Source organism: Lutra lutra, chromosome 2 (genome assembly GCF_902655055.1).
Source record: "Lutra lutra chromosome 2, mLutLut1.2, whole genome shotgun sequence".
NCBI classification, from domain to species: domain Eukaryota; kingdom Metazoa; phylum Chordata; class Mammalia; order Carnivora; family Mustelidae; genus Lutra; species Lutra lutra.
The window spans coordinates 84,766,782-84,781,508 of record NC_062279.1 but is presented as its reverse complement, the minus strand read 5'-3'; the positions used below and the strand labels follow the sequence as shown (position 1 = coordinate 84,781,508).

The 14,727-nt window shown below is 39.9% G+C and overlaps 1 protein-coding gene across 1 annotated transcript in view; it reads right to left on the bottom strand.

The window, feature by feature from the left end:
* Positions 1–14,727, bottom strand: part of LOC125094097 (protocadherin-23-like) — a 127,140-nt gene that overhangs the window by 20,166 nt on the left and 92,247 nt on the right. Inside the window, exons 14-15 of the mRNA XM_047719830.1 lie at positions 11,790–11,903; positions 1,417–1,628 (exon numbers count right to left, since the gene is read on the bottom strand). Coding sequence (XP_047575786.1) covers positions 1,417–1,628; positions 11,790–11,903 — 326 coding nt within the window. The remainder of the gene's footprint in view (positions 1–1,416; positions 1,629–11,789; positions 11,904–14,727) is intronic.

Below are 14,727 nucleotides of genomic sequence, written 5' to 3'. Positions count from 1 at the left end.
TCTGTCACAAAGCAGGCCCCACAGCGGCCCTAGAGGCCTGTCATCCCTCCCCACCCCCACCCCTGCCCAAACAGGTATCACTGTGCAGAGTGATACAGATGGGGCAAGTGAATGCCCTCCCCTTCTCAGTAGCGGCTGAAACCAAAATGAAGGCAGAGCATTGCTGGAACAGACTGGCAACTGGAGCGATTAGGGGCCTGTCATACAATCCGAGTCTGCAAAGACAGCAGAGGAAATCCTAGGTATCCTGGACTGTGCGGGGGGCACAGAGCCAAAACTCCAAGATGGCCGCCGAGGGGTCTTGTCGGCACCAACAGAGGGGAACTTGTGCATCTGGAACTGGGCTGAAGGTCAAAGGATGTGTCTCTCCAGAGGCAGGTGGAGGTAGTCACACAGTAGAGCATTGTGGGAGGGTCTCGTCCAGGAGGTATTCTAACACATCATCTGGCCCCCTGACCCCACTGACCCAGACAGGAACTGGGGTAATCATCAGGGACAGGATCACAGGAGTGGGTTAGAGAGGCCAGAGGGAATGTTCTGGTGTGCTGCTGAGTTGGGCAGGAAGGTTTTTTTTTTTTTTTAGGAAGGGGTTTTTATACGGACTTCCTGGGCAGATTCCCAAGAGGTTGCATGTTTCCTAATGCCCAGGTTCTTGAGGACAAAGCAGCAATTCAACTGTGAAGGGAAAGGTAGAACTGGGTCCCAGTCCTGAAGCAGGTAAGAGAGGCTATCAAGGGTGAGTGGGTCGTAGAACCTGAATAAGACTGCCTTAAAAACAGATCTTCTTTTTCCTTAGGCCTCTTTGCTGAGAAGGGGTGAGGACCGGGAACAGTGGATCTGTGTCTTTCACGTGAAATATCTGCACATTTCGAACCCAGGGAGCCCTTCCAAGGGTCCATGCCTCCATCCATGCTTGTCTCGCTGTAGCTCCATTGGGCTAGTGCCTGCTTGCCCTAGATATCCAAGTGTAAATACTGTTCTTCTGTGAAGTTTTATGCTTTTCCTCCAGGAAGAGTCTGTGTCTCCTCTTTTTCCTCATGTCATTAAATGGGCACTTCTATTTAACATGACTAATATGCATTTAAATTTTGTGCTTACTTTCCTGACTTCCCCTCTGAATTGTACCTACAATAGGCTGAGCTGATTTTTGTGCCCTTGTGGATTCCTTGGTAGTGCTGGGCAGAGTCCCTAGAGAAAGTAGGTGGGCACCAACAGCGCGGGATGAAGAGAGGAAGAGTGAACTCAGAAACTCTAGACTTCCTTCGAACAAAGGTTTCATCCAGTTCTCCAAACATTTACATGCCCTAGACACATTTAATTTACTTCCTAGAAAAACGCTCTAGAAAGTTTGATGCAGACTGATGATAATTCCCATACACTCACACATACATATACACAAAAATTCATTTCTGTTACCTGTACGATGTGAGCATCATGGAACTGGCCTTCAGACACGGACACTTTGTAAACGTTTTGCTCAAAACAGGGGATGTTATCATTCACATCTTGTATCAAGACTGATACTTTGCTATAGGCTCTGTGCCTCCTACTTTCTGCTAAAACGATGAGTCGTACTTCTTGTCTGACTTCAAAATCGAGAAACTTGGGTTCTTTCACAGTGAGTTCTCCTATTTTGATTCCGAGGGAGAAAAAAAAAAGAAAAGAAAATGATGCTGTACTCACTGTTTAAAAAGCTCCAAATCACCTTTCACTCGTACGCTCGCATGCTCACCTGTCCCTCAAAGTCTCCCGTTGGCTGGCCGCCCTTCCCTCCCAACCGGGCTCATTAAGAGAAAAGTTGAGAATGTGGGGATATTTGCAAGGTTCCAACATGTTGGAGGAAAGAAACTATGGAATAACCGAAATGTGGGAGCTGTCTCTGAAATCACCTTCCTTTCTCCATATTTAGTCCATACCCATGTCTGCAAAGTCTACCTTTCAAACATCTCTTGATTCTGCCCTCCATCATCACTGCTGCTGCCCTGCTCTGAGCTACTGGCTTTTCCCACCTTGTCCCATGGCATCACTCTTCTGGTCTCCCTAGTAATCCAGTTCCCATTCTGAACTGAATCATAAAAATGGACACTTCTGGGGCGCCTGGGTGGCTCAGTGGGTTAAGCCACTGCCTTCGGCTCAGGTCATGGTCTCGGGGTCCTGGGATCGAGCCCTGCATCAGGCTCTCTGCTCCGCAGGGAGCCTGCTTCCCCCCCGCCCCCGCCTGCTGCTCTGCCTACTTGTGATCTCTCTCTCTCTCTGTGTCAAATAAATAAATAAAATATTTAAAAAAAAAAAAGGACACTTCTCACTGTCCCGCAGAAACCCTTTCCACGGCTTTCCACAGTGATTATGATGAAGTTCGGTATTTTTTAATCTCCATAGGTCCGACATGCTTGGGCCTCTCCTGCCTCAGGAGTCTCATTCCAGCCGTTCCGCATGTTGCTCTCTGCTGTGTTCAGAACACTCATGAATGTTCTATTCCTCAGATGCTCATGTCAGAGTCACCGTGCATGCTTTTCTATCTGCCTGACAGGGTCCCTACTTCTGTGCTTCCTCAGGGATCTTTCCAGACCAGTCAGCCCTTACTGTCACTGTAGTAGGCCCACAATAGAGCCACAGAGCACCAGCATGTACTGTGCTCACCTGTTTCAGACTGGCTCTTCCTCTTGGGCTAGAAGCTTACAAGGTGAGGATGGGTTTCTATCTCTTACACCAATTCGCACATCCCCAGTGCCTAGCTCAGGGGCTAGCCTACAGAAGGCATCTGTTAATATATGTTACACCCTTGGGGCGCCTGGGTGGCTCAGTGGGTTAAGCCGCTGCCTTCGGCTCAGGTCATGATCTCAGGGTCCTGGGATCGAGTCCCACATTGGGCTCTCTGCTCAGCAAGAAGCCTGCTTCCCTCTCTCTCTCTCTCTCTCTGCCTTCCTCTCCGTCTACTTGTGATCTCTGTCAAATAAATAAATAAAATCTTTTAAAAAATATATATATGTTACACCCTCATATACAAAGTATAAACAGGTTAGGGAAACTGACTCTTGGGGTTTATGCCTTGCAAGAGTTTCTCCCCCAAATTAAGAAAATTCCTCCCCTGACTTAATTTCCTTCTCGACTTTCTGTTCTTTTTGTTCTCCCTTTTACTGACAAATTTCTTACTGAATTTATTATTATTATTTTATTATGTATGTCACTCTCACTGTCAGAAATTCCATCAAATAGAGATTCACTGAATGAACACTGGTTGGGAGTTTGAGACACCTGAAATCAAGTAAAAATCCTAGCCCCAGCCCCTCAGTTTAGGTAAATTACTTGGCTCCGCCTCCATGACAAATGTTTCCCAGGGTAAGTCATTCAGGTTCTACGGAGCTGAGCCTCCTCTTCTGGAAAATGGGGATATTAATAATGACTTTGTAGACTTGTGGGAAAAGTTCTCTAGTGCATATTTAGAATGTTCCTCTGCAGGAACACGATATAGATTCCAGGGTCCTACCCATGTTTCTCAGCCCTTCCACCATCATGTATGGATTTAATATCTACAAAAGCTCTGCGTTTAGAAGGAAAACATTTTAATAACCATGTTGCTAATCAAAGTTTGATCTTCCAGTGAAAGAACCTGTGCCATTTCTGGAAATACGGCCTGGAAGCTACAGTTCTTACTGTTGTATCTGAACCAGTTTCCTCAGACCACCATTCTGATCCAAGAAAATGTCAGGCTCCTGTGTACTTACCTGGATGTTAATGGGAATCATGGACTGCCCTAGTGTTCTAACTTCAGTACTGAGGGTTTTGGGGAGATTTTTATAGCTTCTCTTCTGTTATTAAGAACAACTAAATATATTCTATATAAGGAACTCATTATACTACAAAATGTAAAATTTCCATAAGCTCACTTTTACTTATTGTCATCAGTTATCAATCCAGAAACCCAGGTTATTTTTGCGGGTCACGGTCTGATGTGACTGACACCCCTGGCAGAAAATTTAGCATAGATACAACCACTGGTAGCTGGAAAAATCTTTGAGGTGCATTTTGATGAGCTGGTACTTAAACAAGCTGGTCTCCAGAAACCTCTGCGAAACAAGGACTAAGCCAGCACCCCCAAATGGCAGAGGAGCCCCAGCCTGAGGTAGGTCCAAGCTCTCATCCAGCATTCTGTCTCCACCAACCAGAGTGCTCCGCTTGCTATCATGTTCTGTTACTACTAGCCAAAGAGAAACAACCTAGAAACACAACCGTAAATTGCCAGTGTCACTTAGTAGAAAGTGTGCCAATTACAGTGCAGATCAAAGTGGATTTTTTAATAAAAGGCTTGTGTTTAGGCTTTGATAATTGGAATTCTGCACTTGGAATGGCTCTGCAGTTTTAATGCTTTCCTTGTTTGGCTTTTATTTTTGGCATAATAATTGGCATATGCTGAGAAAGTTGTGTAAGTAGGAAAGACAATAAGCCGTCTGTGAGATGACTCAAGGCTGGCACACCGACCAGACCCACATTCACCAGGGATGATCTACGCATATTTTTTCTCAGCGATATCAAAGATTTACTGTCACCGGTGAGTGCAAGAACTACTGGGCTCTCTGTCTGGGCAGAAGTCCACGTTTTCCTTCCAGGAAAAGCCTCGTGGGCACCGACTTCATGATCGTTCTTACGCATTAGCGCACCAGTTCTAGAATAACTTGAGAATGAAGTTGCTGTGCTCTTTTCTTTCTCACATCTGTACACATGTAGCTTTTGCTCCAATAACAAAATACACATCGAAATGAGTTTTAGATTCTTCAAATGCTCAACTGCTTGGTAGCATAATCAGGTAATTTCAATCCAATACAAACTCAGCACATGCATAGAAATATACCGAAAGCAGAATGGGATAAATATTTATGTTATCCAAAATTTTGCAACTATCTCCTGCTAAAACTACTTCCTTGTCACATGGCAAGTTCGATCATTTTTGTTTTATGTCAACCTACCAAATTCATGGGATGAATGCTACCATTTGTTATCTACTTATACAATACGAGAAAAACTCCAACATTCTTGCTTGTGTAGATAGTGAGTAGTAGATTCTTTTAGGTTGATGTGACAAGGTGTTTGAACACAAAGATAAACCTTTGGTTTGGGACTGTGGGACAGAGCAAACACTGGCACAAATGGGCAGAAAATGCGGTTCTCCTCAGAGATCCTTCTTGTCAGAACTTACTTATTCAGTAAGTAATAAAATGGCTTTCTCACATTTTTACCCTGAAGAAGAGTAACCACAACCTTAAAGATCTTTGTTGATTTATCATACACACCAGTTTTCTGTTTTAACTGGTATATGGCTTAAAATACATATACTCATAAAACCTATGTTAGGTAGCTTTACACACAAGCTTGAAGATTATGTGCCAAAGGTGACATGAATGATGAATTTAGTACCATAATTAAAAGTTTTTAAAAAGGTTTCTTGACAGTGGTATGGAAAACCTCATAACAAAAACAATAAAATGCTTGATAAATTATGTGTGTGTTGAAATGCATGATTGAGCTGGTATACTAGTAAGGAATCCTCAGAGAACCAAAAAGAACTGAAAACAGTAATCCAGGGAGGTAAGCAAGCACTAAAAGCTCACTTTTGTTCCAAGGGTGTCTAACACAATCTTCTTCCTTGAGATAGCTGCATAGAGCAAGAGGGCATAGAGCATAGAGCTGCATAGAGCATGAGAAACAAGGGAAGAAGCCTGAACCCACAAAAGGTTGAAGAGTCTAATAGGAAAACCAGAACAAAGCTATGAACCCAAAGACTACATATGCTCCAAATGAGTGATCAATATTTAAAAAACAAAAACAAGTTCAAAATGGATGCACAGAAACCTGTTTTTCTTGACCTTGGTGTTGGTTGGAAGGGAAAAAAAAATCACTGCTCTGAATTCATTAACTTAAGCCTGAATTTATGGTATCCATACTACCACAGCTATATGTTTTTTAAACTCTCAGTTATTACATTTAGGCTAGTCTTTGCTTGATGATATACCCAGGTGATCTGCAGAAGGAAAACAAATCCTCTCTAAAGGGCACAAATTCAACCCAGTCTTCAAAGAACCCTCAGCGAAAAAGTTTTAAGGACAATGAGCAGCTCATAAGTAATAAGCATGAAAATCACAGAGAAATAAGGCACCCATGGATGAGAGCTGGCAAACCTATGGAAAGCTGAATAAATCTTCAAAGACTTAAAATGCTGGATTATTGGACAGAGGATGTGTAATTATTGCACATGTTTAAATGCATGAAAAGGAAGCTTAGAAACATGAGCAAGGGAGAAGAGTTTACTTTTTTACAGGCATCTAGTTATGGAATGAGTAAATCAGGGGGTTAAAACGTGCAACATAGGGAATATAGTCACTGATGCTATAATGAAGTTGTACAATGACAGATGGTAGCTACAGTTGTGGTAAGAGTAGGATTACACATAAACTTGAATCACTATGTTAACACCTGAAACTAATGTAACACTGTGTGTCAACTGTACCTCAACTTTTAAAAAAAGATTATTTTTTTATAAGACCAGGAATTGTTGACAAAGAACCAAAGAGAACTTCTTGGAAATAAAAAATATATTTTCCTAGATTGAAGAGAATGGGACAAGGAGATGAAAAATGCACAAAAGAGATGTAGTAAAGAGTGTCTGGCTCAATACCTGTCTAAGGGGAACTGCCAAAACGATACAAATAAACAGTATTTAGATCAACAGCTAACTTCCTTTAAAAAAAAGATTCTATTTATTTGACAGAGAGACACACAGTAAGAGATGGAACACGAGCAGGGGGAGTGGGGAGAAGCAGGTTTCCCTCCAGCAGGGAGCCCGATGTGGGACTTGATCCCAGGACGCTGGGACCATGACCAGAGTTGAAGGCAGATGCTTAACAACTGAGCCACCCAGGTGCCCCAACAGCTGACTTCTTAATGCAACAATTGGAAACCAGAAAGCAGCGGGATAATACCTTAAATGTGATGATAGAAAAAAAACTGTAAACTTAGAATTCTAAGACCAGCAAACATATTTTTTAAAAACAAGAACTAAATAAAATAATTTTTAGACAATCGAATCCTGAACAAGTTTTACTACAATAGACCCTCACAACAGGATATACTTCAAGTAGAAGGAAAATGACACAAGAGGCAAGTCTAATATGTAAGATAGAACAGTTAGCAAAGAAGCACAGAAATCTATTTAAAAACATTAGTAATGTCTAATTGAAATGAAATATAATTGTGGCCCACCAGAACTTATAAATTGAAAAAAGGGGGCACCTGGGTGGCTCAGTGAGTTAAGCTTCTGCCTTCAGCTCAGGTTATGGTCTCAGGGTCCTGGGATCGAGCCCTGTGTCAGGCTCTCTGCTGGGCAGGGAGCCTGCTTCCCCACCCCCCGGCCTGCCTCTCTGCCTACTTGTGACCTCTCTCTCTCTCTCTCTGTCAAATAAATAAATAAATAAATAAATCTTTAAAAAATAGGTTGAAAAAGGGATATCTGGAGATATAGAATTCGAAGTCTCATGTATTATTCAGGAGCAGGCTATTGACCAAGGCTAGACTTCAATGATACATGTTAAAATAGCTAGGCTAACCACGAAGAGAAGATAAATAGCTATACAATTGCAGCAAACACAGGGGAAAATGGTCATCTTTAGGTAATGATCATATATACTGAATGCTCAGAAAACTATTAGAATCAATAGGAGTTTATAGGTTTGCAGATATGAAATCAAACTATAAAAGCCAATTTCAAGTTTACTTAATATCACTGTCTGAAAAAGCATTTTTTTGCTTACTTTAGCAAGAAAAAGTGTAAAGGATTTAGACGACATCTAACAAAAACTGTGCAAACCGGCTATTAAAAAATTAAAACTTTATTAAAACATACTTAAGGAAACAATGGATGTGATTTTCTATATCATCCTGAATTAGAAGACAATACTATAAAGATTCAGGCTTTCCCCGGACTGATATTTAGAATTCATACAATTCTAACAAAAAATTCTAGTAACCTAAACGTCTGTTGATGGATAAATAGACAAAGAAAGTGTCATGTTTGCATACAATGGCAAATTATTCAGTCTCCACAGAGAGAATCCCACCATATGTGAAAACATAGATGAACCCTGAGGACACTAAGTTGAGCGGAATAAGCCAGTCACAGAAACATAAATATGGCACGCTTCCACTTACATGATGTATCTAAAACAGTCAAACTCCTAGAGGCAGGGAATAGAATGTGGTTGCCAGGTGCCATGGGGGAGGGGCAATGCCGATGGAGGTGCTGTTCAGTGGGTATGAAGTTTCAGTTAGGCAAGATGCCTAAGTTCTAGAAACCTGCTGGACAACACTGTCTCTAGAGTTGGCAGTACTGTACTGCACACACTTTTAATTTTGCTGAGAGTGTAGATCTCATGTGAAATGTTCTTACCAGAGTTAAAAAGAAAAGAAGAGTTTTGTAGATGATTATTAGTTAAAATGCACTGCTGTACAGGACTTTGTGAGAATGATAATTTGGCCTGATGACTTAATTATTTAAATTCTAGATTGAGGCCATGCAATTGTTTTGGACATTTTCTTTGCTAATTAGAGTGAGGTTTCACCTGAAATCAAATGTGCATGTCATGATTAGCTTGTTTTCATGCATGCAAGGTGTGAATAGCTCACATATCACCCAAAGACTTATGAATAAATCTCTTTTCCTTGGGAAAAAAAATCCCAATAGGCATAGGTGTGTGTGCGCGCTTGTGTGTATGTACGTATGTATGTGCATATGTGTGTGTGCATATGTGTGTGCATGTGTGTGTGAAAACATGGCAAGTGGATTCAATGATTCATATTAGTGAAGGATTCAATAGCAGCTAATATACTCATGAAAAATATGAGAATGGGGCTGCTTCCTTGGTATGAAGACTGATTATAAAGTCTATGTGATTGAAGAAGTGTGGTATTGGTGTGCATATAGGCAAAGAGGTGAATGCAAAGGAGTCAAGGATCCTGTAGAGTTATGGAAACAACATATGACAAGTGGGGGTATTTCAAGTCACAGGTGAAGGTTATTGCCACTGGAATTACTGGTAATCTTCTTTAAAAAAAAAAAGAAGAAGAAGAAAAAGAGAATGTTTTACTTATCAAAAAGAGGAAAATAAATTCTAGATGCACTATAGATGTAAACGTGAAACAAAGGAAAACTATTAAAACTTTTAAAAGACAATGTAACAGTATTTTCTTGATCTCAGGATAGGGAAGAATTTCTTCACTTACAAGATGGGAAAATCATAAAGTAAAAGACTGATTAATTCTAACCCCTCAAAATAAAAATGTACCAATAAAAGAGTGAAAGACAAGTCACAAACTAAACAATATTTGCAACAAAAAACAGACAAAGGAGAAATGCTAGTGAAATATATTAAAAATCCTTACACTTCAGAAAGAGAACCACGAACAACCTACAGAAAAAATAGACAAAGTGTATCAATATGCATTTCACATGGGAGAAAACAAGAATGGCCAATACACTGTGAAAAAAATACTCACATTCATTAGTAATAAAGAAATGCAAACTACAACCACAGCGAGATACCATTTCACACCCACCAGATTGGCAATAGAAAATAGGGCGTAAACAACCTTGATAGCTCTCATTCAGGGATGGTGGAATGTAAAGTGGGACAAACCACTTCATAAAACAATTTGGCACTATCTGTAATGCTGAACATATGTATCCTCTGATGTATACGCCCAGCCTAGACTCTGGGGCCTGGAGAACTCCTCACATATGCACCAGAAGACACGTATGAGGTTGTTCCTCACAGCGCTTGTTATTATATCCCCAGACAGGAAAACCTCACTGTCCGTCAATGGCGGAATGGATAAATAAGTTGTGACACAGACTTAAAACAGAAGGCCATAAACAACTGAAAATGAAAGAGACCCATCTGCATGCATTAACATGAAAGATTCTAATTTTGAATAAAAAGAATTGAATCCCAATAAAATAACACAGACAATGAATCCATTTACATAAAATTCAGAAATAAACCAAATTGAACAGTTTTATTGTACAGAAATGCATTTACAATAAGTCACAAGGTAATGATTATCCCTGAAGTGGGGACATGAGTCAGCCTGCAGCAATGGACAGAAAGGAAGCGATCGGAAAAGGGCTCAAAGGGAACATGGATGATAATGACTGTGTTCTGGTTTATAACCTTGGCAGCAGGTACGTACCTTCTTTGTATTCCTCTTTAACGCGTGCCTAGGCTTAGGAACTACAAACCACAGTCAAAATGTTGAGCAAAAGAATCAAGTCATAGATGTGAGGACATTAGCAGGATTCTATCATGATCTTTAAGTCAAGGTAAAAGGACATAACACATCATTTAGAGATTCAGACACAGTTGGAAAATTATCAAGAAAGAAAGGCAGCGATCAAAGCCAAATTCAGATGACTGGTTATGGATTGCCTTGGGTCAAAGAAGAGAGACATGATGGGGAGGGATACACAGGGAATTCCTGAGGTTCTAGTAATGTCTTATCTCTGGAGATGGATGGCACAGACATGTCCATTAAACAGTTTTCTACATTTTAGCACATCATCTTGCAGCTGTTTCACAACAAACTTGTGAAATAAATTTCAACATAAATATTTAATTGTAAAGTGGAGAGTCTCTTTGGACTAACCCTAGGCATATTTTACCTGAATTTTCATTAGAGACTCCAGAAAAAATAAGACCAAGCCTGGGCCATGTTAAGGGTGAGGTGGCAGAAGGATGGGAGTAGCCTGAAAAATTGTACAAACTCTGCTACTCTCCTTCTTTCTAAACGTTCTAATCTCATTTCCTTTCCTAGGACCTTCAGACAGGTAGACTGTTAGAAGCTTAAGGCTGGGTGATGTTCACAAATGGCTCTCTAGTCAACAAGCTTCCTGCACCACCCTCTAACTAAACGATGGGGCAAAGAGATGAAGAGCCAGCAGGCTACCTCAGAAAGGCTGCCGACCAAAGATGGCACGGACCAAAGAGTCGTAACACTACCCAGGATGAGGCAGCCTTTGCTTAAGAAACAAGTTCCTCTCAATTTTTCCCATGTGCATGTAGTACAGATTACATAAGGCAGTTGTATGGTAATACAGAAATTATTAAAAACATTCTTCTTGAGGTTTGACAATGCAACAGTAGATATGTATCTACTACATACTTGTTAGTCAAAAAAGTATGTTTCAAATAATCAATTGGTATTCATTTAAAACACAATAATGGTCTTATTAAAGTTAAATTTAATACATGCTGTATTTGGAAGTAATTTCTTTACCACCACATAGAAACCTCTCCAGCTGTCCTTTTTTGTTGCATTGTTGACATTCAGTGGCGAATTAGAAAAATCTCGTGATGAAAATGCCCTATGGCTAGACATGTGTGGTTATTTTCAATTCAAACTCAGTATTGATGGTCTCCCTCCTATAGCTCCCATTTTTCCAAATAGATGAGTGAATTATAAGTAGAAACCAGTTTATCTTCAAAAATTCAAAGGTTAGGCTAGGTACTGCCTAATTTGGAAATATGAAGAACAGGATTCTTAGCAAGTACATGTAAACAAATAAGTAGTCCTAATTTCCCATACTTTCTCCACAGCTACCATAAAAAATTGTTTCTTCTTTATCTTTTAAATTATCTCTAATTTTTCTATCTTTCAAATTTTGAGTTTCCTTTGCAGAAGTATTTCTTACTAGTAACATTAAATGGAGCAGGAAAAAAAGCTGTTACAGGAGAGAAAAGGATCACCTGAGTTGGAGCACAGGGAGAAAACTCCATCTTCATTTCCACTAAAAACGGAATATTTAATGCTGTCTTGTATTGGGTCAGGAGCAACAGCTTTCACAGTCACAATAGAAGTACCTGTAAAAATTAGGTAAAAAAAAGAAAGAAAGAACTTTAGGAAAAGAAAATTTCAGGGAAAAACAAGAGCAAACACTGGGTATTTATTATTTGCTTACTACATTTTCATTTGTCCATTCATTCAGTGATTAGTCATTGAGTGTCTTCAATAAGCAAGATCCCATGCTAAGTACAAGAGACAGAGTGACAAATGAGTTAGGAAAGATCTCTATCTTACAGTGATTACTAACTAAAGGAAGCAGATAATAAACCATTAAGCAAATACATAATCAAAGTAGATTTCAGATTGCTAAGTTCCCTGGAAGAAAAAAACCCAATGTAATGTGATAGAAAACACACTTTTATGGGGGGAGGGCAGACATATAACATTTCAACTTATAGGGAACAAACAGATTACCAGCATGAAAGAAGAATTAGCAAGCCATTGATAGAGGCAATGACATAATTGGTGTGATGAAAGCTGGGATTTCACTGGAAGGTTCTCAAGAATCCATTCCGGCCTCAAGTTAGCACTTTTGTTGTCCTCATGTAATATCTCATGCCATTTGCTGTTCACTTCTGTTTTACTTCGTATCCTGGTTCCCATGTGTCCTCCTCCTTTAACTGCCTGTCCTTTTAAATTATTTTTTTATTTAATCAACTTTATTGAAGTAATATTTACATATAATAATATACACATATTTTAAGCATACAGTTATATATGTATACAGTTTTAACAGCTATATACACCTGTGTGACCACCATCAGAATCAAGATGTAGAACATTTCCATCATTCCAAAAAATTCCCTCTTGACTTTTTGCCATCAGTTTTCTCTTACTTCTGGTTCTGGGCAATTACTGATTTACTTTCTGTTTCTTTGTTTTGCCTCTAAAATTTTATACACATAAAAATTATACAGTATCTCCTATATGTGGAAAACCCAAAAGACTCCACTCCAAAACTGCTAGAACTTGTACAGGAATTCAGTAAAGTGTCAGGATATAAAATCAATGCACAGAAATCAGTTGCATTTCTCTACACCAACAAGACAGAAGAAAGAGAAATTAAGGAGTCAATCCCATTTACAATTGCACCCAAAACTATAAGATACCTAGGAATAAACCTAACCAAAGAGACTAAGAATCTATACTCAGAAAACTATAAAGTACTCATGAAAGAAATTGAGGAAGACACGAAGAAATGGAAAAATGTTCCATGCTCCTGGATTGGAAGAATAAATATTGTGAAAATGTCTATGCTACCTAAAGCAATCTACACATTTAATGCAATTCCTATCAAAGTGCCATCCATTTTTTCAAAGAAATGGAACAAATAATCCTAAAATTTATATGGAACCAGAAAAGACCTCGAATAGCCAAAGGAATATTGAAAAAGAAAGCCAAAGTTGGTGGCATCACAATTCCGGACTTCAAGCTCTATTACAAAGCTGTCATCATCAAGACAGCATGGTACTGGCACAAAAACAGACACATAGATCAATGGAACAGAATAGAGAGCCCAGAAATAGACCCTCAACTCTATGGTCAACTCATCTTTGACAAAGCAGGAAAGAATGTCCAATGGAAAAAAGACAGCCTCTTCAATAAATGGTGTTGGGAAAATTGGACAGCCACATGCAGAAAAATGAAATTGGATCATTTCCTTACACCACACACAAAAATAGACTCAAAATGGATGAAGGACCTCAATGTGAGAAAGGAATCCATCAAAATCCTTGAGGAGAACACAGGCAACAACCTCTTCGACCTCAGCCACAGCAACATCTTCCTAGGAACATCGCCAAAGGCAAGGGAAGCAAGGGCAAAAATGAACTATTGGGATTTTATCAAGATCAAAAGCTTTTGCACAGCAAAGGAAACAGTTAACAAAACCAAAAGACAACTGACAGAATGGGAGAAGATATTTGCAAATGACATATCAGATAAAGGGCTAGTGTCCAAAATCTGTAAAGAACTTAGCAAACTCAACACCCAAAGAACAAATAATCCAATCAAGAAATGGGCAGAGGACATGAACAGACATTTCTGCAAAGAAGACATCCAGATGGCCAACAGACACATGAAAAAGTGCTCCATATCACTCGGCATCAGGGAAATACAAATCAAAACCACCATGAGATATCACCTCACACCAGTCAGAATGGCTAAAATTAACAAGTCAGGAAATGACAGATGCTGGCGAGGATGCGGAGAAAGGGGAACCCTCCTACACTGTTGGTGGGAATGCAAGCTGGTGCAACCACTCTGGAAAACAGCATGGAGGTTCCTCAAAATGTTGAAAATAGAACTACCCTATGACCCAGCAATTGCACTGCTGGGTATTTACCCTAAAGATACAAACGTAGTGATCTGAAGGGGCACGTGCACCCGAATGTTTATAGCAGCAATGTCTACAATAGCCAAACTATGGAAAGAACCTAGATGTCCATCTACAGACGAATGGATAAAGAAGATGTGGTATATATACACAATGGAATACTATGCAGCCATCAAAAGAAATGAAATCTTGCCATTTGCGACGACGTGGATGGAACTAGAGGGTATCATGCTTAGCGAAATAAGTCAATTGGAGAAAGACAACTATCATATGATCTCCCTGATATGAGGGAGAGGAGAGGCAACATGGGGGGTTAAGGGGGTAGGAGAAGAGTAAATGAAACAAGATGGGATTGGGAGGGAGACAAACCATAAGTGACTCTTAATCTCACAAAACAAACTGAGGGTTGATGCGCGAGGGGGGTTGGGGGGGGGTGGGGTTATGGACATTGGGGTTGGGTATGTGCTATGGTGAGTGCTGTGAAATGTGTAAACCTGGTGATTCAC